Source organism: Geospiza fortis, unplaced genomic scaffold (assembly GCF_000277835.1).
Source record: "Geospiza fortis unplaced genomic scaffold, GeoFor_1.0 scaffold54, whole genome shotgun sequence".
NCBI lineage: Eukaryota > Metazoa > Chordata > Aves > Passeriformes > Thraupidae > Geospiza > Geospiza fortis.
Window position 1 is genome coordinate 621,681 of NW_005054301.1, and position 24,447 is coordinate 646,127.

A 24,447-nucleotide genomic window follows, 5' to 3' on the forward strand; every position below is an offset into this window, starting at 1 on the left:
GGTAAGACAAGCCTTAAAACAAGTTCCTGGGCTGTCTGCTGAGGTTTATATCATGTGTACCTTTAGCTGCTTAAGGCTTAATCAAAATCTGCCTTGAAGCTTATCCATGTAGGAGAGGATGCACTCCGCCTGAGAGTGCTTGTGTTTCTCAGCAGCTATGAGGGGCTATTATAGCTATAGTTTCTCTGCTGGAAGCAGTTTTGTCATCTAAGTAGAGATGAAAACGTTAGGACAAACTCCTGAAATCAGGATTGATGAAAGAAAATTGTTCTACTATACAGGTATAATCAAGTGATGGGAAGCACACCACTGACACCTGCTATGGATATGCATAGAGAAAAGAGCATGAAAGAAGCCCTCATCTTTCTTGTATTTAGCTCCTTTGCTACTGTTAAAACAGAATTGTTATATCCACCACATCTGGTGATATGAACTCCTGAAGGGACAGAAAAATGTTATGACCATGTCTAGCACTGACATGCAAATATCCATGGTCACAAAGATGAGGATGGCACAGCTCCCAGGAGCATGGCACTCTGAGGATCCGTTAAAGACAAATAGATTTGTGGTACACCACAAACTATTTGAAGCCTGTCAAACTACCTGCTGTGCTGCTCTGAACCTGAACTAAAGTGGGACTTCCAGAGGAGAAAGGAGAATTTATTTATAGTATGTACGTCTTTCCCACATTACAAGAGTGTTTGTTTTTCCTCAGGGTGCTTGAACAGACCTGCATGGGTAAAGTTTGTCTGTTTGCACACTGTTATAAATGATATTGAGTTGGAACAGAACCTAATCTTGACAAAGTTGTCTATGTTGCTATGGGATAAACTCCAAGAGGCCCAAAGGTGCCTTTTAGTATTAAATGAAAATATTGTTTCCAATCTAAGTAACACTTTTCCAGCTTCCTCTTATTCTTTCTCATTCGAGAGATTTGTGCCTGAATTACCATGTTTTCCCAGAAATGACAGATATTTAGCCTGAGGGGATTTTGCTTACAGCTTCTCTTACTTTACAATGTGTCATTGGCTTATGTTGCAGCACAGTAGTTCTCACCAAGATAACATGATATGAAGTTACAGGTGATGATGTGACATGAGCCATAGGCAGCCCCAAGAAACAACTCTCTTTTCCCTTCAGAATCACCTGTCTTTACTTAGGCTTTTTTCCAATAATTTTAAGTTTTGATCTAATTGGAAGGGTGTCTATCCCAGTAGTGATTTTTTTTTTCATTTTAAAGGCATTGGAGCATCTGAAGCTTCAGCTTAATTAGAGTCACTTTCTGAGATGGCTGAGTATGTCTAATTTTTTTCCCTTAAGAGGATGTTGTATTCTGGTAGACTGTATGAGACTTGTAACATACATAATGCCAGTGGTTTGAAAATTTGCGAACTTCACTTGTAATTGCTTAAAAGTTCATGTTTAATAAATGCATACACATTGGCTAATAAAAATTATAAAGACTGTCAGGGGTGTGGCTGAAAAGTGTAAAGAGTATCAGTCATTTATAAGTAGCCACATTTTATTTGCTATTATATTAATTATTTTTGCTAATAGACATATACCCCTGCAAAACAGGATCTCCCATTCCACCCACCCTTCCAAGTGTCCTGTTAGACTGGGGTCTAAGGTACTCTTGGAGAATTATTTCCTTCACTGTCTACAGTAAGTCCCTTACTTAAAGACACAGGCTATTTGTGAATGTCTTCCACATATCCAATAATGACAGCCATGTCTGAACTACTGAGATTTTTGATAAGTGTGGTTGTCTGCTTATTAGTCTACCTTCCCAGGATTTATATTGAATTTCAAATCTCACATTCATTCAAGTAGCTACCATTGAATACCTTAATAAATCGATGCTTAATAGACAGCATGTTGAGCCTATCCATCAGACATTGCAGGACTGCAAGCAGAAGTCAGGGGCTTTCAAAGTTTTTCTACTGGGCCTCCCCCATCAGTATCTCTGGAAGAACTAAAAATTACACCCTTAAAAACAAGGACAGATATGTGCATCTGTTTTGTTCTACCAATTAAAAAGACAGTCAGTGACCATATACTTTACAACACTGTGGCTTTATCTAAACCTTGAACTGTTGGTTTATGGCAATTCACAGGAATAAAAATAGTCCAGGGCTGCTTTTAAATTGGCTTTTGGGTGGTTTCTCAAATACCATTAGTCCAGTCTCTTGATGGATGACCCTTGGTTACCATGACCTAATTTATTGCTGGAAAGGATAATTAGTTAATATGTGTAATACCTTTAAAGGTGCTTGGTATTATTAAAGTGTAAAGACTTAGAAAAATATGGAAATGATAGTAGTATAAAATTATACCAAAGCTAAAATGTAGAATCTTGGCAATTACTTTATGGTTATGTAAACTGAATAAGCTGAAAATGAGATGAAACAGTTGGGGTGGTCTACTTGCTGGAACCAAGCTTCCTGGCTCTTAATGACTTTGCCCTTTCCATAGTGCTGAGCAAGGTTTGCATCCTGCTGTTTCTTCTTGTGTCTCATTTCTAATGGCTTCAAGACTAATCTTTGTCACACTATAATTGGTTTCACTGGAAATACCTGTCAAAAAGCAAGCAGGAAATGGGCGAAACTCCCACATTTGTATGGGTTTACATACTCTTATACACAATTAACAAAATGCACTCTGTGTTGGGAAGAGTTTTTTACAATGAACTCATTGACTTGTTTTGTTTTCTACATATTTTATTCAGATTTAGTATCTAAATAGGAAATATTATTCAACTAAATCTTTATGACCTTTTAGTAAACTAAACACAAGGAGAAGGCTGTGCACTAAGCAATTGGTGTAAGTAATCAACAGAATGAAAGTACATTTAGTACCTGCACAGCTCCTTCAGTTAGCCAGCATAATTCAGGGGATGTGTACTTGATAATTTTGCAGCAAAAATTGCTTTCATGGCATATCTTCCAGATTTAACCTGTTTACAGATGCTTCTGAGTATATGCAGTTTCTGAGCACTCATTAACTCTAAAAACTCTGCTATTCAGGGAAACTAGTAACACCATCTTACCAGCACAGGAATTCAAATGCTACTGGAGAGTGACTGGAGATACAAGTCTGTAAATGACTTCAATATCAAATTTTCTTAGCTTTTGCTTTATTCATCTTCTAAGGCACAAAGAGAAACTTAATTTTGTTTTCATTTGCAGACAAAGGAGCATTTTGCATTCTACACTCACCACGTGCTCTCTTGTCCCCCGTGATGGCGGGATAACAGTTCAGTACTAATCTGTGACCCACTCTGAGTACCCACTGATTGAGGGTGTGTTAAACCTGGAAAGAAATTAATGAGCTTGAAAGCATCCATCAGAAAGAAGAGAAACATGTGGTAGGTAGTGAGAGCTACTAAATACAAAATCTTTCACAAAACCTGATGCTGCTTCAGCAGGTAATGGCTACTTAAGTACAAAATAATTTCACTAGAAGAAGCTGCCGGCTTAAAAACCTTGACTTATGTCATACCAGAGATAAGCCTGAATGACCCAAAAAAATCTCTCCCTCTAGTCTTCAAAGACAGGAAGCAATCAAAGAAAAAACCGACCAGCAAGAGCAGTAACAAAATTGGATAATTATCCAGTCATACACTGACTGAACTGGCACCTAATGGCAAACTGTCTCTCTCCTGTACAACTTCTGAAGCTGCTTTTTGCAGCCAAAATCCTCCACAACCCTTAACTGCGAATTGTGATTCATTTCAGCCACAGTTTTGTGGCTATAACAGCTGTGGCTATAACACCCAGCAGAAGAATCAAACTCCTTTAATAACCCAACCCTACATTATCACCTTTTAATTGGATTCATCCATTAGAAAGACCCAATCAAGAAGGATGGTCATGAAGGATAAAACTGATGGCAACAGCCATAAACTGTACAGACCGTTCCTGCAGGGTCACAGAAACCTCAAGACCCCACACACATCTGCTTCGAGCTTCCCTCCAGGCAGCTTTGCTGTGGAGCTATTAGCACTGTAGATTAAAAAAAAAAGCGGGTTTTTCAAACGGTATTCCATTCTTTATTCTGAAGAGGCTTTGTAAGTGCCGGCCAAACATCCATGGAGCTGTGTTCCAGGTTGGAGGAAAAATGGTTTCTGTGTTCCAGAGTGCTGTTCGCCATGCTAAAAGGTCCCTGTGCTCCCAGGACCGTGCTGCAGGGCCGAGCAGGGCTCTCGCCGGAGCGCGGAGCTGAGCGCTGCCAACCCCAGTGACCGCGGGCGCTTTGCCCCAGGGCTGCCGGTCCAGCTGTTTGCTGCGGCTCACACCGAATTAACACAATGAAACCGAAAGAATCTTCCAGCACGAACGGCCTGCTGATTCATCTGCTGTTGCACTGTGCTGCTGTACCCATTACCACGTTTGATTTCATTTGTACCGTGCTAATTGTGAAAAATATACTGTCAGACCGTCGCTTTGGGGCACGAAAGATCAACAAAGCAAATTGCTGCTGCCTTTTAGGGCAATCAAAATACAACACCTAAGATAAATTTGGAATGGCTTGCAGAAGCTGCAGAGTAGGGAGTTTAAAAGGTTTTAATCCTTGTTTAGACCTTTGTATTTTTTTTTTTTTTGGTGGGGGGGCGGAGAAGGTGAAGTTTTTTTTAACATCTGATTTGCACAAGCATATTGTGTGAAGGATTCCTTAACATACATAATCCTCTTCCCTTTTGATCTTCATACATCCCCCAATAAGAATAATGAATTTGGATCCATATTGCAAAGGGGCACTGCTTGCTAGAAGAGAGTAACTCAGATCATGAACCTGAACAGTGAACACAGTAAGTGGCATCTTATAAGCACATATGAGGAACTATCAAGCAGCCACAATGGATTAAAAACTGGAGTCACATTACTCACTTCTGTTCCAGTTCATATAGAAATATTTTTATTTACTATGCAGTTTGAAAATTACTTCAAGTTAATAATATGACATTCAAAAGTTCTCAACAGTTGTGTTTAAACTGCTAAGACAATTTTCTTTTCTATTACCTCTCTAAGTTTAGTAATGACAGCTGGAAAGACATAAATACTGCAGATCAAAGGATGGAACCTTCCTCTAAATTCTTGCATTTTGGCAGCCAGTAAAATATTAACTAATGAGAATTACTGGTAACTAAGATTCCCTTTTAAACAGATTGTGATGAACTTCCCATAATATAAAATGAAAATGGACAAAATAAAATTCCATAAAAGATGCTGCATATTTTCAGCCAATAATGCTTTTGCACTTCACACCATGTGACAGCAATTAATGAGTGCTTCTGTCCCCAACAGAATGCTCTGTGGGGGAACCCGTGGGCACACTTCTCTAAGCTCCCCAGCATCCACCTTCACCATCTACAACGGTTGAAGATGAGGGTGGAGAAATAACAAGTACTAAAAAAAAAGACATAAGATACAGAAGCATGCTTAGGGTTGCCCCTTAAGCTAAAATATTCCCCTGAGATATCAGAGAAACATGAAAAGATTTCAAAGGTCTGTTTCAGGATGTGCCATTGCAGACTGCTTTAACATCCAACATTTTTAAAGCTCTTTTAAAAAGGTCAGGTTTGGAATTCATGCAAATGTATTCCTTTTAGCTAAAACACAAAGTTTGACAGAAAGTCTTCATTTGTTGTTAGTAGTAGTGTTCCTGTAGTTAGATTGATCCAAATATTTATTTAGCAATAGTGCTTATGTGGTAGCACTTGTAATCACCCCATCAATGCCTTGTTCTCAACTATTAGTTCTTAATTCTGCAAGCTTCTAAATGCCCTTCTCCCTCACTGAGATCCAGAATAAACTCCCTCCTGGGCAGAGAGGAACACATGTATTTATGTGATTTTGTACCAGTTCTGTGGAGTCTCTCAAAATGTTAAGACTATCAACCCAGATTTTCATGGCAATAAGAATGTAATTACATACACAAATGAGACAAACCATACAAACTGAATTTATTTAACTCATACAGTACAAGGAATATAAGAAATGTTGCTTTACATATGTATTTAAAATTCTTTTTAAGTATTTTAATTTTAAAACCTAACATTCAGTTAGAAAGTATACTATCAAAAGCCAACTTGAAAACTAGTTAGGAAGTATTTTTACTCTGTTTCTTCACAGATTATCACACAAGAATGTTCAAAACCAATTTTTTTCTGCATAAAAGTCAGAAAAAAACCCCTTTTCTGTAATCTCTTGTGTACATAGCTGCAAAGTTTTCTAGCTGCATTTGAATAAGTGTTATCTTTTAAGATGATAAGAAATTGAAACTCAATCTTTTCTTGCTACTCAAAGTAACACAAGCTTTGCCACAGGAATGCATAAAGTATAGTTAGTCTTCTTTGAGCTGGTGTTCTCAAAATGTGTATGGGACATTTGCTCTGGCTAGCTTCTTACATAATAAAAAAAATTTGCTCATCAGAGCATAGCAAAGTGCTCCTTTAACTGTTTCATGAGCTGCTGTGTATCAACATGGCCTGGAAATGCTTCTTCAGACTTCTGAGCCGCTGTGTAACTTTTCTGAAGATCTCCAACCTGTAAAAAACACACAAACTGATTTTGAAAATCCAAGCACTGCAGTGTTTGTACTCTTTGCTTTCTGTGCAGTATGTTTCTGGTGCTCACAAATTTTAAGCACAGCTGGTCCAAAGAGAGAACAGTCAGAGTAAGGACATTTGGAGGCAGGATTATGTCACACTTACATCAAGGGATGAGAAAGACAGAAATGTCATTTTAATGGATGCTTCAAGACATCAACTTAACAAATTCCATTTCACCCAACTTCCTGGAGAATGGACAAGGTACACACCATGCCCAGTGCTTGACATATGGAGGAATAAAAACCAGAAGTTTTGCTTTTAATCTCCATAGAAGTGCTATCGTATAAACAAGCAAATCACAACCCATCAGGCCTCTGTAAAAAAAACAACTGTGATTTCCTGCTTCCTCACAGAGATGCACAACAATGGTGCTCCTCTGTTGCTTTTAGAAGAAATTGTTCCCTTCTTAGAGAACTTCCTTTTTTTTCCTAAATAGGCATTATTTTTTGGAAGGATTAAAAGGAAAGCATCTCAGAACGTGGGTTCAGCAAAAAAGAACCCAAACATTTGGGAACACATCTAGTAAAAGTGATTACTCCTGAATGGGAAAGGAGAGCTATGGACAGCCAGGAGGCTTTTTTTGCTTGTGCATCACTCAACACAGAGCTTCAGTGTGGCAAGAATTCTCTGAAGGAGAAAAATCCAAAGTCCTGCCCAGAGAAGTCATGTTCTGTAAACCATGGCATTACACTGAATTTAAGGATTGCATTACCCCACTGCACCAACACCTGGCTGATATGGCTGGCTGTCTTCTCCCATAACCTGTGAGAGTCTTTTGTGCAAAATCTACGTAACAAGACATCTGCAGACTAGGATTTACTCCCCAAACAGTAAGTAAGAAAGGCAATTATTCAACACCCTCTTGTGTTTCACAATGGAGAGGATTCACTTAAAAATTAATGGGTTATTCTCTTCTTAATGTGTGTACTTCAGCATCTGTAGGAGTGGAGCTGCCCACACAACACAGATTCATAACAGAATCATGAAGGTGTAGGCACAAGCAAAGGAACAATTTTTTTCTTATGAAGAAACAAGAAAAAAATTTGTACAAGTTTCTCTTATTAACAGGAATGCTGGACACTGTTAATACAGTGTCTTAGACACACTGGATGAAATAGATTATTAACCAAAAAATCAGAGGTTGTAAAGCTGAACAAGAGATTTTCCCTTTGAGATCAGTAAGATACTATCAGTAGAGGATACTCTTTCTATCATTACTAGTAAATCATATGATATTATTGCACTTCACATTCATTATTGCAATTCACATTCTGAAAAAGCTTATGACTGTAAAGACTGTAGATGGAATTGTTCATCTTCCAGGCATTTGGACAATCATAAAGTTACTTCATAGCCAGTACTCCGTTACTTGGCCTCATCTTTTCTCAAAAGCAAACATTGGAATGGCTACTTTGACATACTTCTAGGTATTAAAATTAAAATGTAATTTAGCATTTTCTTCGAGTTTATGCACTCTGTATTCTTTTGTCCTATCTATCTGGAATTCTTAGTAATAACAATAAAAAACCAGCTGCCTCACCAAGGCTCACTTTTTAGATTACAAGAAGAAGATAATGCATTACCTTCTCTGAGAGAATGGCAACATTGAAATGGGGCTCATACATGTGAGGTGCTAAAGACGAAGCAGTCTGCAGCAAAGCTCTTGCCTATACAGAGAAATGAAAAAAATAATATAGCGACATCTGGGAGGGAGAGTAACAAGAATCTAATGCAATATTCATAATCCTTAAAAGAAATCATCCTATGTTTACTAAGTCATTACTAAGAAAGCCATTTTCAAAAAGGTTACATCAATAGTGCAGGCATAACAAGTCAAATAACATTGAAATGAATAAAGACTTTTGGTTGAGTCAGAAAAAAAAATTATTGGGACATACTAAATTAGGCAATTCAATTTTAAACCCTGAGGACAATACATCATGTAAATTAAATAAAACTCAAAGTTTTTAAAGAATACACCACTGTATTTATCTGTTGTCTCTGACAGCTCTGTCTCAAGCATCCCTGAAACCATAGATTTTATCATATAAATGACAGCTTTCACACTCAAACATTTAAATAAAATAAAGGGTTTTTTTTCTCACTAGCAAAATAGAGGCATAAAAAGGTAAAACAAACTAAGTATCAGAGTGTATAGCTTCATGCTGTAAATCCAATGCAGAATTAAGGTCCACTTGTGAAAGATTTTACTAAAAAAATGCAGAACTTAATGGGGAAAATTCCAAAACCTTTAAAAATAAAAGTTTCTATACTATAAACTGTGTAAGTAACTATAAACTGTGGCAAGACTGAGCTACAACTTGTTAAAACTTCCTACATCTAAAAAATCTGAGTACATGCGACAGTTCTTATGAAAGATCATTGTGAAATAAAATCCAAGATAAGCAAAATATCATCCCCTTTTTATTCTTCTGTGCATATTTCTATTGCCAAAATTATCCCAATTTTTAATTATACATGTGATACAAGAAGAAAACTGAAAATCTTAAGCTAAAAAGTAAAGTAGGTAGGAAGCTGTTCTAATGGAAAGACTCTGCAGTGCTAGTTATGAGCAACCACAACTTCCACAATTAAGGGTATGCTCCACTAGGGAATCAAACGTCTAAAAATTTACTGATTATGAAACTGAAACTAAACCCAAAGTTTATCTGCCACTGGATCCAGTTCTAGGTTCATTTCAGTGTTTCCATGGTAATTGCTAGGTTATCTGAATAAACTTAACTTCGGTCTAAGACAATCTCCTCTTAAAAAAGGTATTTATAATTTATTTTAGCTCTATGATGTATATATGAATCCATCAAATTAGCTTGTTCTCATGAGGTATAAAACAAGCCCATAGTAGTTCTGTCCAAAACTGCCCAAAAAACACATATTCATTTTCCCTGTATGTGTATAAAAATGGTTACATTTATTCCACCATGCATGTCAATTATATATCTAAGCACAATACACTCAGTATACTCACATTAGGTAAGATGAACCACCAAGCTTATTGATGCAAAAGTGTTTATCAAGAACCTGTTGCTTTCTGACAAAATTCTAATGTGATCTCCTTGCTAAAAAGCCCCAACTTTCAAGAAATAATCTCATTACTCTTTTCTGCCACCCAAAAAAAGTATGTTATCTACATTTATAAACTGAATATACGGTCAAAGTGGTCTTTTAAGTGAAGATTTCAAAGCATTGGGGTTTGCTTTGGGTATCAATTAAAAAAAAAATCTCAACAACTGCAAAGTTATTGGAAACCTTGCTTGTCTTTGATGATTCATTTGGATATGCCAAAAAATAAGCAGTTTAATGTGAGATGGCATGACAATACACTGAAACATGTATAATAGTCATCCATGGTTTCTGCCTGTAACAGTAAGTTAGACATTCATATGATGCCTCCACCTCAGAGAAATGACATGTTTGTTAAATATAAAATGCCTAAATGAAGCATTCTCCTTAGGCTGGGATTCAGCACTGACCTGTTCAGTGTGACCTTTTCTCATTTCCAGCACAGCCAAGTTGTTGTAAGCTTCTGCGTAGTCGTTATTGTTGACTAAGGTCAGCTTGAAACACTGGTAAGCCAGATTGAGGTCCCCTATGCCCTAAAAGAAAAACTGTATTTTCATTTGTGAAAAGATTGGAAACTACATGCATCTGTTTTGGTTTTTGGAGTATCTTTTCACCCATAATGGCATGCAAATTACAACAAAAACATGCTGATCAGAAACATGTGCTTTCTTCCTAGATCCTCTTATTTTTTCCTTATTCTTTCTCTAGATAGAATCATTTCTCTCCAGCAGAAACTTCCATGCTTAAGTGATATTCGCTTTTTTAACTTTTGGATTATTAAAGTGGCATCTAAAGACTATGCTATCTGCTACTGTCTTAGCAGGGTAAGATAAACTGAGATGTCTCCAGAGAGGAAGTCATCTTGCTTCTCTGTCTCTACACGTATTTACGTTAAGGAAGATTCACTCCTCAGATGGAGCAGCTGACTAATACTACTGTAGTGTTAAGACTGACACTGACACAGCATCAGGTTAAACATCAAAAGTGACAAATGCTGAAAAATACAGGCACATCAGTTCAAATTTCAATCTTTAAGGCAGCATAAATTATCTTGTTTATCCTAGCTGCAGTACAAGACACAGTTGTGTGTCTGACTCAAATCATTACCAGCAATTGAAGACAACTCATGTTAGAAAACTCATGTCAAAAACTTCATTCAGCAAACTTATTCTGGGCATGTAGCTAAAGAGAAATCCAACACAACTTCTTGCAGAACATCTGCAAAAATGGGCAAGACTGTAAGAAAATTTGTGTAGAAATTTAACAAAGTTTATCACACAAATACACAATATTTCTATAGCTGCCTTTAAGACAGAGGAAAATATCTTCTCAACTATGACCTACTTAGTGCCTTAGTATTGGCTACTTGGTGCTGAATGTGTATTTTTATGACAAGAGAGTGAGTCTAATTCTCCATGTAAAACAAATAACAGTTCCTAGAAAAATATCTTGAATTCCTTTTTTTTTTTTTGTCAGATTAGCTTGTTTTGCAGCCAAGGCCTTCAAGGGCTGGTATACGTTGCAATTTTTTAGTAAGATGGGAAGGTTAAAGACAGTGGGCAGTGAGCATCTTTTAGCAGGAGAAAACCACATTCTGTAAAGTACAGAGTTTTTTCTCTTGCTGCTTCTTCCCCACTGAAGTGAAAATAAACATTCCATCTGTACTGGACTTTATCCTGTACACTATCAGGTTTCATATTTTCAAGAAGGGAAATTACTCCTTCCTAGTAATTTTTTTACATTTTTAATAAGTTTTACTTATTCAGAAAGATGGTTAATATTTTTTCATACCACAGCCACATGTCCCAAGTTGTACCACACATCTGCTGTCTCCTCCTCATTTTCAGCCAGAAACAGTGCCCTTTCAAATGAAGATAGTGTCATATCATATTGCTGGGCATAGAAGCAACAGAGGCCCAGATTGTTAAAGAGCTGGCAGTTATAAACACCCATCTGCAGGAGCCGCCTAGATTGAAAGAAAACATTTCTTTTTTTTAAATTAATTTGAAGTAGGAGTTCTACTCTAAAAGACAAAATTATCTCCTCCTTTCTCCCTATTCTGAGAGGGTATAAAAACCAAGTGTTACAGTCTTACACTTGTTAGTTTCATGAAGGACAGTGCAAGGCATTTTTTATTAGAATCACAACTGCGCAAAAGTCTGCATAAAATAGTAACTTTTGTCTTCTTGACTGGGTGACATGATCTGACTTTACTGGAAGACAGAGATGTTGCAGACTTTCTGTTTCCTCTTTCCAATCCCTCAACATCAATCAAGCTGTACTTTGCTGCAGTTATTTTATATAATTCTTAAGACTTCAATTTTTTGCTTGATTCCCATCCTTCAGTACTGCTCTAATTAGTAATAGTATATTTAGAGGTGAATGTATATTAATCTTACCCATCAAGCATAACTCAGCTTTTGATTCACATTGATATTGTTTAGTGTGTCTTATAAAACAGAGATGTATTATAAAAATTCTGTTTATTCATATTTATAGGAATAAACAGAAATGCTATGAGGGCCAGGGAAAAAGAGCGCTGCTGAAAAAGCGAGTTTCTGAACTTAAAGCATAAAAGATCTCAAGTCCAACAGAAATGTAATGATAGTGCTCTTGCTGGCTTAATTTGCTCTTAGGGAGGGAACGTCAGGCTCCTCTGCACTCTGACTGTATTGGAATAAAAATCAAGCAGCAATGTTAACACTATCTTTTCATTGCTTTCAGTAAAACACACAGGAAGCCCAGCCTGCATTCCAAGTCAGGGATTTTGTGGTCACAACACCTGGTCACTTCAGGTGGAGTAAGGGTTACAGAGGAAGTCCTTGTGCCTTCTGTATGCAATTGAAGTTGAGGGTAAGATCCACTGTTCTCAAACTGCCTCATGCTGTGAAAGAACTTTCCTTGTTTATTGGTTGAATGATAATCTATGTTGATACTTCTACATACTCCTCATCTAATGATTACAAGTATGTAGTGATGTACTTATCACTGTATAAAAAGATACAGAAATTGGTAAACTGATTTTATGGTAATATTTGTCCAAATGTTCATTCATACTCTTGTGCCAATCTGCTAATTAATTTTTTTCCTGCATTAAAAAGATCAACCCTTTATATTACCTTCTCACATATTCTGTTTCCCCTCCCTCCCTCCCTCTCCCTAAGTACAGATACCTGTAAAACCGCAGAGCTATCTCAGGTTGGTCTGAATAAAAATGGTTACTGCCAATGCATGCAATGGCTTCCACGTGAGTACTGTCTTGTTTTAGCACGTCCTTATAGTACTCTGCAGCCGAGGAGATATTGTTCATTTCCTATACGACAAATTTCAACAAAAATTCCAATTACTTCTACTGTTTATCACCCATTTTTAATGTGGAACTCATTACAATGTTAATCTACACGGTGCCTTATCTATGCCCTGTAGAGTACCCAACTGAGATTAATTATATATACTCTTAAAGTTCTCTGATTGTACCATTCAACACCACTGTCTGGCATCTTCATAAGCAACACACATATCCATGAGAGGAATGCATATTGATTTATTAGTAATATCTTTACCTGAAATTAACTCTGTGCCACAGCTACAACAAGAAATTTATTTGGTTTTCATATTTTAGAAAAAGAGACAGCCTGTTGTATTGAGCTTGGAAGTTGAAGGGGGACTACAGAGGTGGCTTCTGTGAGAAGCTTCCAGAGCTTCCTCCACATCCCATAGAGCCAATGCCAGCTGGTTCTGGAATGAACCCATTGCTGGCCTCAAGGCTGAGCTCATCAGAGAAGGGTAGTTACATCTCTGTGATAACATATAACATATTTAAAAAGGAAAAACAAGTTTTTGTACAGATATAACTGTGGCCAGGAAGAAAGGAGTGAGAAAACATGAGAGGAACAACTCTGCAGACGCCAAAGTCAGTGCAGAAAGAGGGGCAGGAGCTGCTCCAGGCACCAGAGCTGAGATTCCTGTGAAGCCTGTGGTGAAGACCATGGTGAGGCAGCTGTGCCTCTGAATCCTATGGAGGTCAACAGGGGAGCAGAGATCCACCTGCAGCCTGTGGAGAAGTCCCATGCTGGAGCAGATAACACTGCTGAGGGCTGTGACCCTGTGGCAAATCTGTGCTGGAGCAGGCTCCTGACAGGACCTGTGGCCCCATGAGGAGAGGAGCCCACACTGGATCAGGTTCACTGACAGGACTTGTGACCCTTGTGACCTGGGGGACCCATGCTGGAGCAGCACCACATGCAATAGACATTTGACCCTTCTTACACATTGTCTGGTGACACCCAGAACTGTGCAGTCAGTTCCAGCATGGTAACACAGAATGGACTGACTTCCTCAGACAACGTCTCAACTATTTTCAGTGGTTTTTAAATCAAGTCACTAATTTCTCTGAACACAAACGAGAGTATAATTACATATGAAAACCTTTGAAAACAGGAATTGTGAATTTACCAAAACTTGTACTACCTAGGGTACGACAGTTAAGAGAACTGTATTGTATATGAATATATGCTTGGATGTGTGCTACTTGGAAGACGATTTAGGGTAAACTCATTGCTCTAAATGACAGTGCACTGTTTCTGAGGGGTGCAAGGCCCTGAGAACCTGTCCCCTACAAGAAAAAAAAGAAATTAGAAGATCAAACTTGTTTCTGTGTTTATATAGGAATATTTTTCTACCTGTGTGCTGTAGATACAATCTGCTCCCAACATAACTAAAGAATAAGCCTTTATATAACCTCAGCAGTGTATTTAGCTACAAAAAAAAAAAAGATTTATTGTGATTCGAGGAAATAGCAATAAAGCAGTCCCTTTAAAAATTATGTAGTTTTTTTTAAACCAAAAACTCTCTATAACTCTTTGTACTGTCAAAAGTTAGTGACTGAGAAGAAAAGCTCTGATTAAGATGTCTGATACATATATTCCACTTGTGAGGCTATATAATGAAAGCAGCCCTATGCTGCAGTACAAATCTTTGCTAATGAAGCTATAATCCTTCATTCAAGTGTCAGTGCAAAACTAGATCCTGTCAAATATATTCTGCTCTTTAATAATTCCTTACAGGGTTATGCAATGTTATGTATGGTTCTGCAAAATAACATCTATATTAAAAACTATTCAACAATTCAGAAAGAAGAGTCTCCAAAAATTATGCAGCTGTTTTTTTCTTGCTGAAGGGCAAAAAGGATTTAATATGAAAATGGATTAAGGCTTAGGGGTTAGATGAGAATGATGAGAACAGGATAGAATGCCAAGCATGAATATAGACACACAAAAAAAAAATTCATTACTTTGTTTTTAACATTTGTTCTGGAATAGCACTTTACCAACTTTCAGTGCAAAAACAGTATGAAATCCACCATTTGACATGAAAATACACAATTTTAAAATACAAAATACATGGTTACCATGCTAAGGTGAAACTACTTTAATCCTATTCAATATAACATTTACTTCCTAACTAAGAAACATTCACATTCTAACTGCTCTCAGAGCATTAAGAGACCAATGACAACACATAGTGCTAATAAAAACAACACAGACAAATAAATTATTTTGCTGTTTAAGTTTGCTGGTTGGTGACTTGAGCAGTTTTAGTATGATGAAATACATATAAACTAGCAAGGACAACATCTGGACAACTTGACTTAATACGGACTTGCTTCTGCATGCCAACGGCAAATGGGATCTCACTGGTATGATTAATTGCTGAAACAAATACGCCTGCAGGGCTTCCCTGTCATTACCTTGTTACCTTTGTGGAAAGTTACCTGTTTTGCATTAGTGACACTGAAAATCAGCACAGTTGGGTTTTGATGACCTTAGTTATATTCACTATTGCCTCTTTTCTTGCTCAAGCAGATACATTTGGTCCCTATAGGGATTGCAGAGTGGGTGCATACCTCATAGATTCTGGCAATTCCACAAATAAGAGTCACTTCTCCAGGAAATCGCTCTAACCCTTGCTTGAAAAGGTTCAAAGCTGTTACAGGCTGATCCAAGCGCAAATACACCTAAGCAAATAAAAAGTGTATATAGATGTCAACTGTCTGACTTTTATACATGTTCTGCTGTTTAACAAGGGAGATAAATAAAAGGGATGACACCTCCATTTATACAGGAAACCATTAGTTGAGATGATGAATAATACTGGGAAAATAATGGAGTGAATACTGAACAAATCTGTGTAATGAAGATAAAATACACTACTTAAAATAATTAAATTTATGTATACATGATTTATTTGAATATTACTAATTTAAAACATCTTGTTATTTATTATCACATATAATATAGTTTGACACTGAGGTGAAGGCATCACCTTGAATTTAAAAAAAAATCACCCTGTTTAATATATTTTCAAAACCTTGTGTTTAGGCTTGAAAGAACAGGATCTTCAGGTTGATAATGCTGGAATATCAAAATGTTTTACTTATTTGAATAAGACTGCACTACACAGAGCAGTGACACTTTCAAGTTTCCTTACTGCTCAACCAACCTCCTCTGTCACAAACAATAAAGTCCTATGGAAAGAGGGCAGTTTTGCCTCCGTGAGTTTGGCTTCTGTGTTATTATGAAAATGTGCAATGTGATAATAACTATGTGAGAACTGGACATTCAATATGTCCAGTGTTGACAGGGACCCCCTCAGCAGCAGTCTGAGAGTACAGCTGTAAAGCCCTCCTGCTGTGAGGTATGGTAAACACAGCCACAGCAAAGGGAAAAGCCCCGCGCTCGTGCTTTGGGAAACTAGATGGCTAGAATGATTTCCCTATCTCCCACTGACTGGAAAATGATTTTGTTGAAGAAACACTATATTAATCAGTGCTAATATTTGGTACCACTAAAGAAGAGAAAGAATCTGTGACTGCTGTCCTGATACAACATTTTTGTGATGAAACATAAAACACATGTCAGTGTTAGCTGAACACCTGAGAAACCTCCAATCATGTCTGCTTTTGCCCTTAAACTTCATGGACTTCTGACTGCCAGCAATCACAACTGTACATTGTTTTTTTGCAATCCCATAGATATATACCACTGTAGACACTTGCAAAGAATTCTTTCCTATGACTATTCAATTACATTCTTAATTATCAGAGCTGACAACAGTGAGTGTCTTCCAAGAAAGGGACTGCCATTCCATGTTGGTCATTGGCAAAATGTTAAAATACAGGCATTTTTTACACTTGTTCTGGTAATGTCACTCACATTTCCTGTATGAAGTTAGAAAACAACGTCGTCCTCTGAAAATCTATAAAACAGCAATGGTTTTGGAGGGCATGGTATTAAGTAGATTAGAACTGCACTAATTACATCATTAACCATGAATGATGCATCCAATTTAAAAAAAAGGACATTGTGAAACTCCCTTAGATCTGCCCCTTTTTAATATTTTTATCTTTGTTTATGAAGGATGCTTTCTGAGCATTAATGACTTAAATCTGCTCTATCTAGAGGCTGACTCCAAAGATGCACTCACTTTAGATGCTAAAACCACATAGCCACAGTAATCTACTATGTAATTCCCATATTCAGTGTGATATCACACTATCCAACATCTCTGTAGACAGTAGAGCTGCTCTCTAGATAAATGGCAAAAGCAATTAAAAAATAGGTGGGGCAATTTCCATCTACTCACAGTTGCTTTGGGGAGACCTGCTCTTTAAAAGTACTACAGCTAATCATGGTCTATATATTAAAAGCACAATAGCTCCATTCTCTTTTTGGTCTCTCACATATCTCTTGTCAAAATATTCCATTTCTAGCTCTTCTAGGTCATTAAATACTTTGTAACTTCACAGCAGGTCTTGACTGCTTTAAAGATTCTTACTTTTTTTTTTCTTCTTTTGGTCTTTTATATTTTTGCAAACTACATTTCAAGGGAGAGATAATTTTCAAGAAAATATTATTAAAAACCCAGATAGTTGTTGCAATAATGAATATAAACAAAACTAACTAGCACTGTAGTATCAGTATATTTCCATAGAACTTTATGCAATCCTATTATTTTTTAATGGCTGCTTAACTCAAGCCTGAATTTTTCAGTTCTGTTAAAATGAGCAATATCTCTGTGCCTTACTCTATTGCCTGTCCACTGACACTAAATTATGCTGTGCAATGTTTTATACTTGAGCAAGCTGGTCTATAGAGTGGGAGGTGGAAGTTCAAATGCAGCTCCTGCCTGAGCTAGTACTGATGTAGGGGGATGCAAATCCCCTGTAATGACTCACTGTTTGTTAACCCAATTACTCTGCCAACTAAATAATTCTGTGTAGTTCATGGAGCGAGTCCAGAGAAGGGCCAGCAAGATGATTAGAGGGATGGAACACCTCTCCTGGGAGGAAAGGCTGAGAGAGTTCAGTCAGCCTGGAGAACAGAAGGATATGAGGTCACCAATTGCAGCCTTCCAGTACTTGACAGGACCCTACAAGAAAGCTGAAGAGGGACTTTTTACAGGGACATGTAGTGACAGGACAAGGGGAATGGCTTTGACCTGAAAGATGGTATGTTTATATTAGCTACTAAGAAGACATTCTTCACTATGAGGGCAGTGAGGCATTGGAACAGGTTGCCCAGAGCAGCTGTGGATGCCCCATCCGTGACTGTGTTCAAGGCCAGGTTGGATGGCGCTCTGAGCAACCTGGTCTAGTGGAAGGTGTCCCTGTCCACGGGAGAGGAGGGGGAGGGGATTGGAACTGGATGATCTTTGGCATCCCTTCCAACCCAAACTATTTTGTGATCCTATGTATTTTGTAGAATGACTTGTGATAGAGACAGGAAAACTAATAAGCTTCAATGAACTTCAAACACAGTACGGAAGACATGTCTCTAGATAGCAATGATGATCATTTAAATACAAAACATAAATTGCTCAGGAAATGTAAAGCACATGTGAATATCTGAATCATCCACTAGCAGTGATGACTTTTGGACAGGCCTGTGGCAACCAGCTTAAGGGGAACTGATAAAGAGCAACTGGTTTCATCTCCTTCTAGGACACACGGAAGAAAAATGCAGTTTTAGTTTCTCACAGGCCACTTTTTCTTGAATGTCTTAGAAAACATTTAGAATCAAATGTGTATCCTGGTAAACAAATAGTTCTGAGACTCAGCTGTGCCACTTGTTCTTTTAAAGCTTTTAATGCCTTTATTCTGACAGAACATTCCCTGTTTCAAGGTCTCTGATTGCTTCCTTTAAACTCACTTTGTTTTGATTTTGCTTGTGAAACTAGGATTTTGAGCTTTGCTCTTTATTTACAGATTTATTGCATTTGTTTCCTAGGAGACCATATATAGCCACACTGTTTTTCATACTGGAACTCCAATAATTGTTTTAGCTACATAATCTTCATTGGAATTTAGAACAAAGGATCCAGTAACATAGAACATTTTTTTAAATCTTGTTTGTGAAATCTGGGAGCTCTAAAATAATTTTGTAAACTATCGACTTCCACTGCAACTGTTAGCATGTATTGCCTCAGGCATGGAGACCACACACTTTTAACACAATGATGTATCTATGACTTACTTTTGCCAAGTACAAGATGGTATCAACCATGTCCTGCTGTTTAAGAGCTGACTTAAATTGCTTTTCAGCTTCACGATATAATCCCAACCTAAAGAGACAACAGATACATATAGAAGGTACTTGTTTACTGTTTTTTTTTAAAGATTTCTTATAAGCTTATTAAATAATGAAGCAGTTCAAGCTAAACCAAACATAAACTGCCTAAAAGCACACTTTATGACCACATATTTGTGTGCATGTTAACAAAAAACATGTCGTTATTTAAAGATAATAAAACAACCATTCAAAACTATAAAAAAGACAAATCCATGAAATTTGGCCCCCTCTTATACATGCAGCCTTCTGGAATGGCTGAATGGTGAATAATGACGTACTCATATTCACAGGAATTCCTCCTGCTCTTAAAACAGACAGTAGAAAATGAGCAGTTAATGTCTCAACTGTACCCAGACTGTTTCAGACCAGAATCTCCTCACCCATGGCAAAGATCACACAGATAATCTCCACTGTGAATGAACATCACAGGTGTCTATTTCATCTCAAAAGCATTTATTTTTTATATTATATTATATATTGTATATTTATATTATTTTATATTTAACTTGCATATTACAGTCAAATGTTTTGCACTAATCTATAAAAGCTACTTAACTACAAATTAAGAGGACTGTGCAATTTCAACAACAGAAAATGGTACACTTTCTCATATATATAAATTGCTTTTTGTTTCCTTCAGCCAAAGAGCACATACTTGCTGAAGAAACACAAAACACAAACAGAACAAGCCAACTAAAACAAAGAAGCACAGCCAATGGGGACATAAGGTAGTTTGGGATCCTGGAAGTCCATGTACCTGCTTGGATGCATTAGTCTCTATAACGCAATTCACAAAAATCCTGAAAGTGATGTCTGATCTCTAAGCTCATGTATTGGGTTTGTATGAGAAGGTTTTGCTAGCTGGGGGATTCAGGAATGGCTTCTACGAGAAGCTGACATGTCTCTGATGTGCAACAGAGCCAATACCAGAGGGGTCCAAGATGGAATCACGGCTGGCCAAGGCTGAGCCCACCCATGACAGTGGTGGTGCCTCCATAATCAGCATAGGAGTAATGTAACATGCAGGAAGAATACACATAAGAAGGAGGAAAAAACAGTACAAGGGCAGGCAGAGAGAGGTGTAAGAATCTGTGGGAAGAGCTCTTCAGACACCAAGGTCAGTGCAGAAGGAGCAGGAGGAGGTGCTCCAGAAGTTCCTCTGCAGCCCTTGGTGAAGACCATGGTGAGGCAGCTGTGCCCCTGCCCTGCAGCCCATGGAGGACTAAGAGGACACAGAGATCCACCTGCAGCCTGTGAAGGAACCCATGCTGGAGCAGATGGATGCCCAAAGGGAGCTGTGACCCCATGCGATGTCCATGCTGGAACATACTCCTGGCAAGACCTGTGGCCCCGTGGAGAGATGAGCCCACACTGGAGGTCTACTAGCAGGACTTGTGACCCTGGGGAGGACTCATGCTGGAGAAGGGAAGACTGTGAGGAGTCCTTCCCCTGAGGGAAGCAGCAGAGACAAACTGACTGCAACCTCCATTCCCCTGTCCCCTTGTGTTGCTGGGATGGGAGGAGGTAGAGAAAACGGGGTGGAATTGAGCCCAGGAAGAAGGAAAGGGTGGGTAGTTGTTTTAAGAATTGCTAATATTTCTCATTATCCTACTCTGATTTGATGCTTGTGTATGAGGTGCCAGCCTTAGGCCTCCGCATATTTATAACTGGTACTTCTTGGGCAATGTAATTCTGGTAGAAAGTGTCTAACATGAATATTTTATTCTGCATTTTTTCATCAATCTGAAGCCCTCATTGACAGATTATTTCTCAAACTAATACTGTAATATTTATTTTATGTGGTCTGTTTTCACAATAGTTCTTTGCATTTATTGACCAACTTTTCAAATAATTACTTTAAAATCCATTAACAAAGGCAAAATTGCAACTAATTCAGTTACTCACTATGGATGCCTTTATCTCAAGCAGTGGTCTCCTTGTACATTAAAGGAGATTTAAGTGTAAGCACAGCACTCTCCAACAAAACACTTTCTGAGCTATTTCTCAGTGTTCAGCATTGCCCAACACACTCAGCAGTACAGGTTCTGCACTCACAATCACTCACCAAAAAGAAATGAACAATGGCTTACCTATAGTAGCACTTTCCAATTTGGACCTTCCACCACCAGTCCTTGAACTGTGCGTACTCAGTGGCAAGAGCTGCCAAATCTAGAGCCTTCCAAAATAAACCCATCATCTTAAAATTAATGTTTACACAAAGAAAACACAGTAAAGATATTTGCAAAGAGAAAATGTTGAGCAAAAGTCCAGTTAACATGAGGTGGAGGCACTGCTTTTTGTTTATTACTTTTACAGTTCAGTGCTAAAAATAGCTGAAAGCATTATTTGTCCCTATAAAAATAAGCAATCCAAACAGTTTCTTCTAAATCAAAGAGAAAACAGAAAATTAATTTGATCAGACTCCTGCAGTGCCACTTCAGAATACACTATTTGTTTAAGCACAAACACGTTTTCCGAGCTTCCCATTCTTTTTCAATAAAAGTTGTTAAAACCAAGTAAAGATAAAGTAAAGAAATAAAAGAAGAAATAAATGAGTTTGAAATACCGCAGAAATTTTCATGTCATTGCTAATATCATGTTGCCATCAGTTCTGGAAACTCTCAAACATGTACAATAAGAAATATTTCTTCCTTTAAAAAGTCTATAATGTAAACAATTATTTTATTACAGGAAAAAAAGAGAAATATTATAAGAAACAGATATCTGTTGAAGATGGTGGAGGTCTAAATTCTCTTTTGTCTGGTATACTGGAAAATCAGGTAAGCTAATCAGTGTTCTCTGATCAGTCACCACAGCCAGAATCTGTGGCCTTTCCTTTTTAAGCTGTAATTTCAACACCTCTGGTAAAACAAATATATGTCTTTTCTGTACCACAACCTACCATAGAAATGCTTGTGTTTCTTTTTTTTTTTAATTTCATTTTATCTCAGAACATATCAAAGCCATGCTATGTTTGTTATATTTTCAGGATATCATCAGAAGTAAGGTAAAAAGTTTTAGCACAGAGTTTTTATAACAAAGAACCAACTTTTCTTGCCTGCTTTTTTATGTAAACATTTTGCAGACCACAACATGTAAAAGTTCTGTGCACCAGTCACTCAGTAGCAGATAAACTAATAATTCCAGGCAAAATTAATCTGAATATTGAAATGCTGTAAGAGCCCAATTTAGTGACATCTATGCCTATGCTGGGTTTCTGTTCTTTCTGCTAGCAAAATGAGTCTGCAAGCAGTCAATGGGTTTAGTTCTGACATAATGAAGAAAAGCCAGTGGAGATATGACAATTTAGACAAGCTGCTCTCCTTTGGCTTTGTGAGAATGAAAGAATAATTTGTTTTCTGTAGCATGTCAAGATAAGTAGTTGCATCAGTGCTGTCTCTAAGATAAAGAGACAGCTGTCATCATTCCCTGCCTCTGAGAGAAAACTCAGGTAAAACTACAACTCTGAATTCATCGTTTCGTCAAGTTGGGTGGAATCCTTAAAGGCCTTAGATGGCAGCTCTTTTCTTGGTTGCCCTTTGTTTCTCAATGTCTTTGCAAACTGCCCAGCAGGGCCTTTGGACGCTACAACTATAATGGGGAATAAGATTGCATCAAGACAGAAATGGGCCGGATACCCTTCTGGACAGATTCTTCCTTTCATGGGAGGGTACATAAGCAACTTTGTTCCAGTACTGGAAAATCTGCAAAAGTAATTGATGTTAAAACATCAGTTACTTCAGTTGCATTTACAGATGTAAAAAACAACGTGGGTGACCGTCAAATACCACACCTGCTTCTAATGCAGCCACTTCAGAGGGGCAAGGATCATACTGCCAATACCATGCTCCAAAGAGCTTTCCTCAGAGCTCTCTGATGGCAAGGGCTCAAGAAGGAGGACTGAGTTTCAGAGAATGATCCCTTCTGCAGCTACACATTCAGGTTTCTTTCTGGTACCCTAATTGCTTCTGATAACTATTTTATGCAAGGCTAACAATTTTGGCTCTTATTGGAAAATGGGAATTAAGACTGCTTCAGGCTTAGTAGACAGTAACATCAGCAGCTAATTTGTCAGTGCAGATCCTGAACTCTTCCTGGGGTCTTTTACTAGCATCAAGAAACACAGCATTACTTCATTTTGAAGTTAGCTTTCAAAATTTAATCCTGTTTTTATATTTTCCAATTAATGAAAAAGGAAAGGAATAGGAAGATCCTGTTTCTCATACTTTACAAGTGATTACAATAACTTCAGTCAAAAAATCCTACCAAAGTTACAAATACTTCTTAGAAGTGTTTCCCTGAGAAGGCTTTGTGCATACTAATAGTTAAAAATCTTTTGCTGGTATTACAAAAAAAAAATCTTTTGACAATGTGGCCCTTGAAATATTAGTAAATAGACTAAAATAGTCTTTTAAAAGTAAAACCTTTCAACTTGCCGTGTCAATACGAACTGCTAGCATATTTAAATTTCAGTTTGCTGCAAAGTTTGAGATTTTAATTGTACAGTTTGACACAAATCAATGTTCAATCTGCACAACATATTAATTTAAAATCAGTCTGTAAGAGCAGTAGTGATATGCCTGTCCTGCACTCCTGTGTGTTGCTGAACATTGGTGCAGTCATATTAATATCTGAAAGGGAAAAACAGGATGGATTTGGAATTGGCAGACACTGATATGTCCTTTTAAGGATTTTTGATTGCAATATGTATATCAGTTCAAAACCTACACTGCTTGTCCTGAAAGTTTTAATAAACTTTAGGATATAACTCATCATCTGGACATACTGATGAACTGAAGTTGTTACTGTCTAGAGCACTTAGCATGCTCAAGAATGCAGAGCCCATTTCAACAACAGTCTTAACCCTGAGAACCTTTTCAGAACAAATTTAATTTACTCCCAGTTCTTATGTTTGTGAAAATAAAAATGTCTAAAAACCCTGATACTTGGTGGATTTTTTGTTTCTTTTTTAAAAAAAGGTTTTTTTAAAGAATGAAAATTAGTGTAGATTCTTTAATTGTATTTAGCATGATTCTGAGTTTCTTTTTTTTACCATTACTTCCCTTAGCTAAACTGTATTATAACTAAGACTTCCAAATTATCTACCAGGCTTGTGGCAATTTA

At 37.5% G+C, this 24,447-nt stretch overlaps 1 protein-coding gene across 1 annotated transcript in view; it reads right to left on the minus strand.

Moving 5' to 3' along the window:
- Window positions 1–5,948: 5,948 nt before the first annotated feature.
- Window positions 5,949–24,447, minus strand: part of TTC8 (tetratricopeptide repeat domain 8) — a 34,769-nt gene continuing 16,270 nt past the window's right edge. Inside the window, exons 7-14 of the mRNA XM_031065100.1 lie at window positions 21,414–21,499; window positions 19,228–19,315; window positions 15,600–15,710; window positions 12,868–13,007; window positions 11,486–11,660; window positions 10,105–10,227; window positions 8,197–8,280; window positions 5,949–6,548 (exon numbers count right to left, since the gene is read on the minus strand). Coding sequence (XP_030920960.1) covers window positions 6,432–6,548; window positions 8,197–8,280; window positions 10,105–10,227; window positions 11,486–11,660; window positions 12,868–13,007; window positions 15,600–15,710; window positions 19,228–19,315; window positions 21,414–21,499 — 924 coding nt within the window. The 3' untranslated portion in view covers window positions 5,949–6,431. The remainder of the gene's footprint in view (window positions 6,549–8,196; window positions 8,281–10,104; window positions 10,228–11,485; window positions 11,661–12,867; window positions 13,008–15,599; window positions 15,711–19,227; window positions 19,316–21,413; window positions 21,500–24,447) is intronic.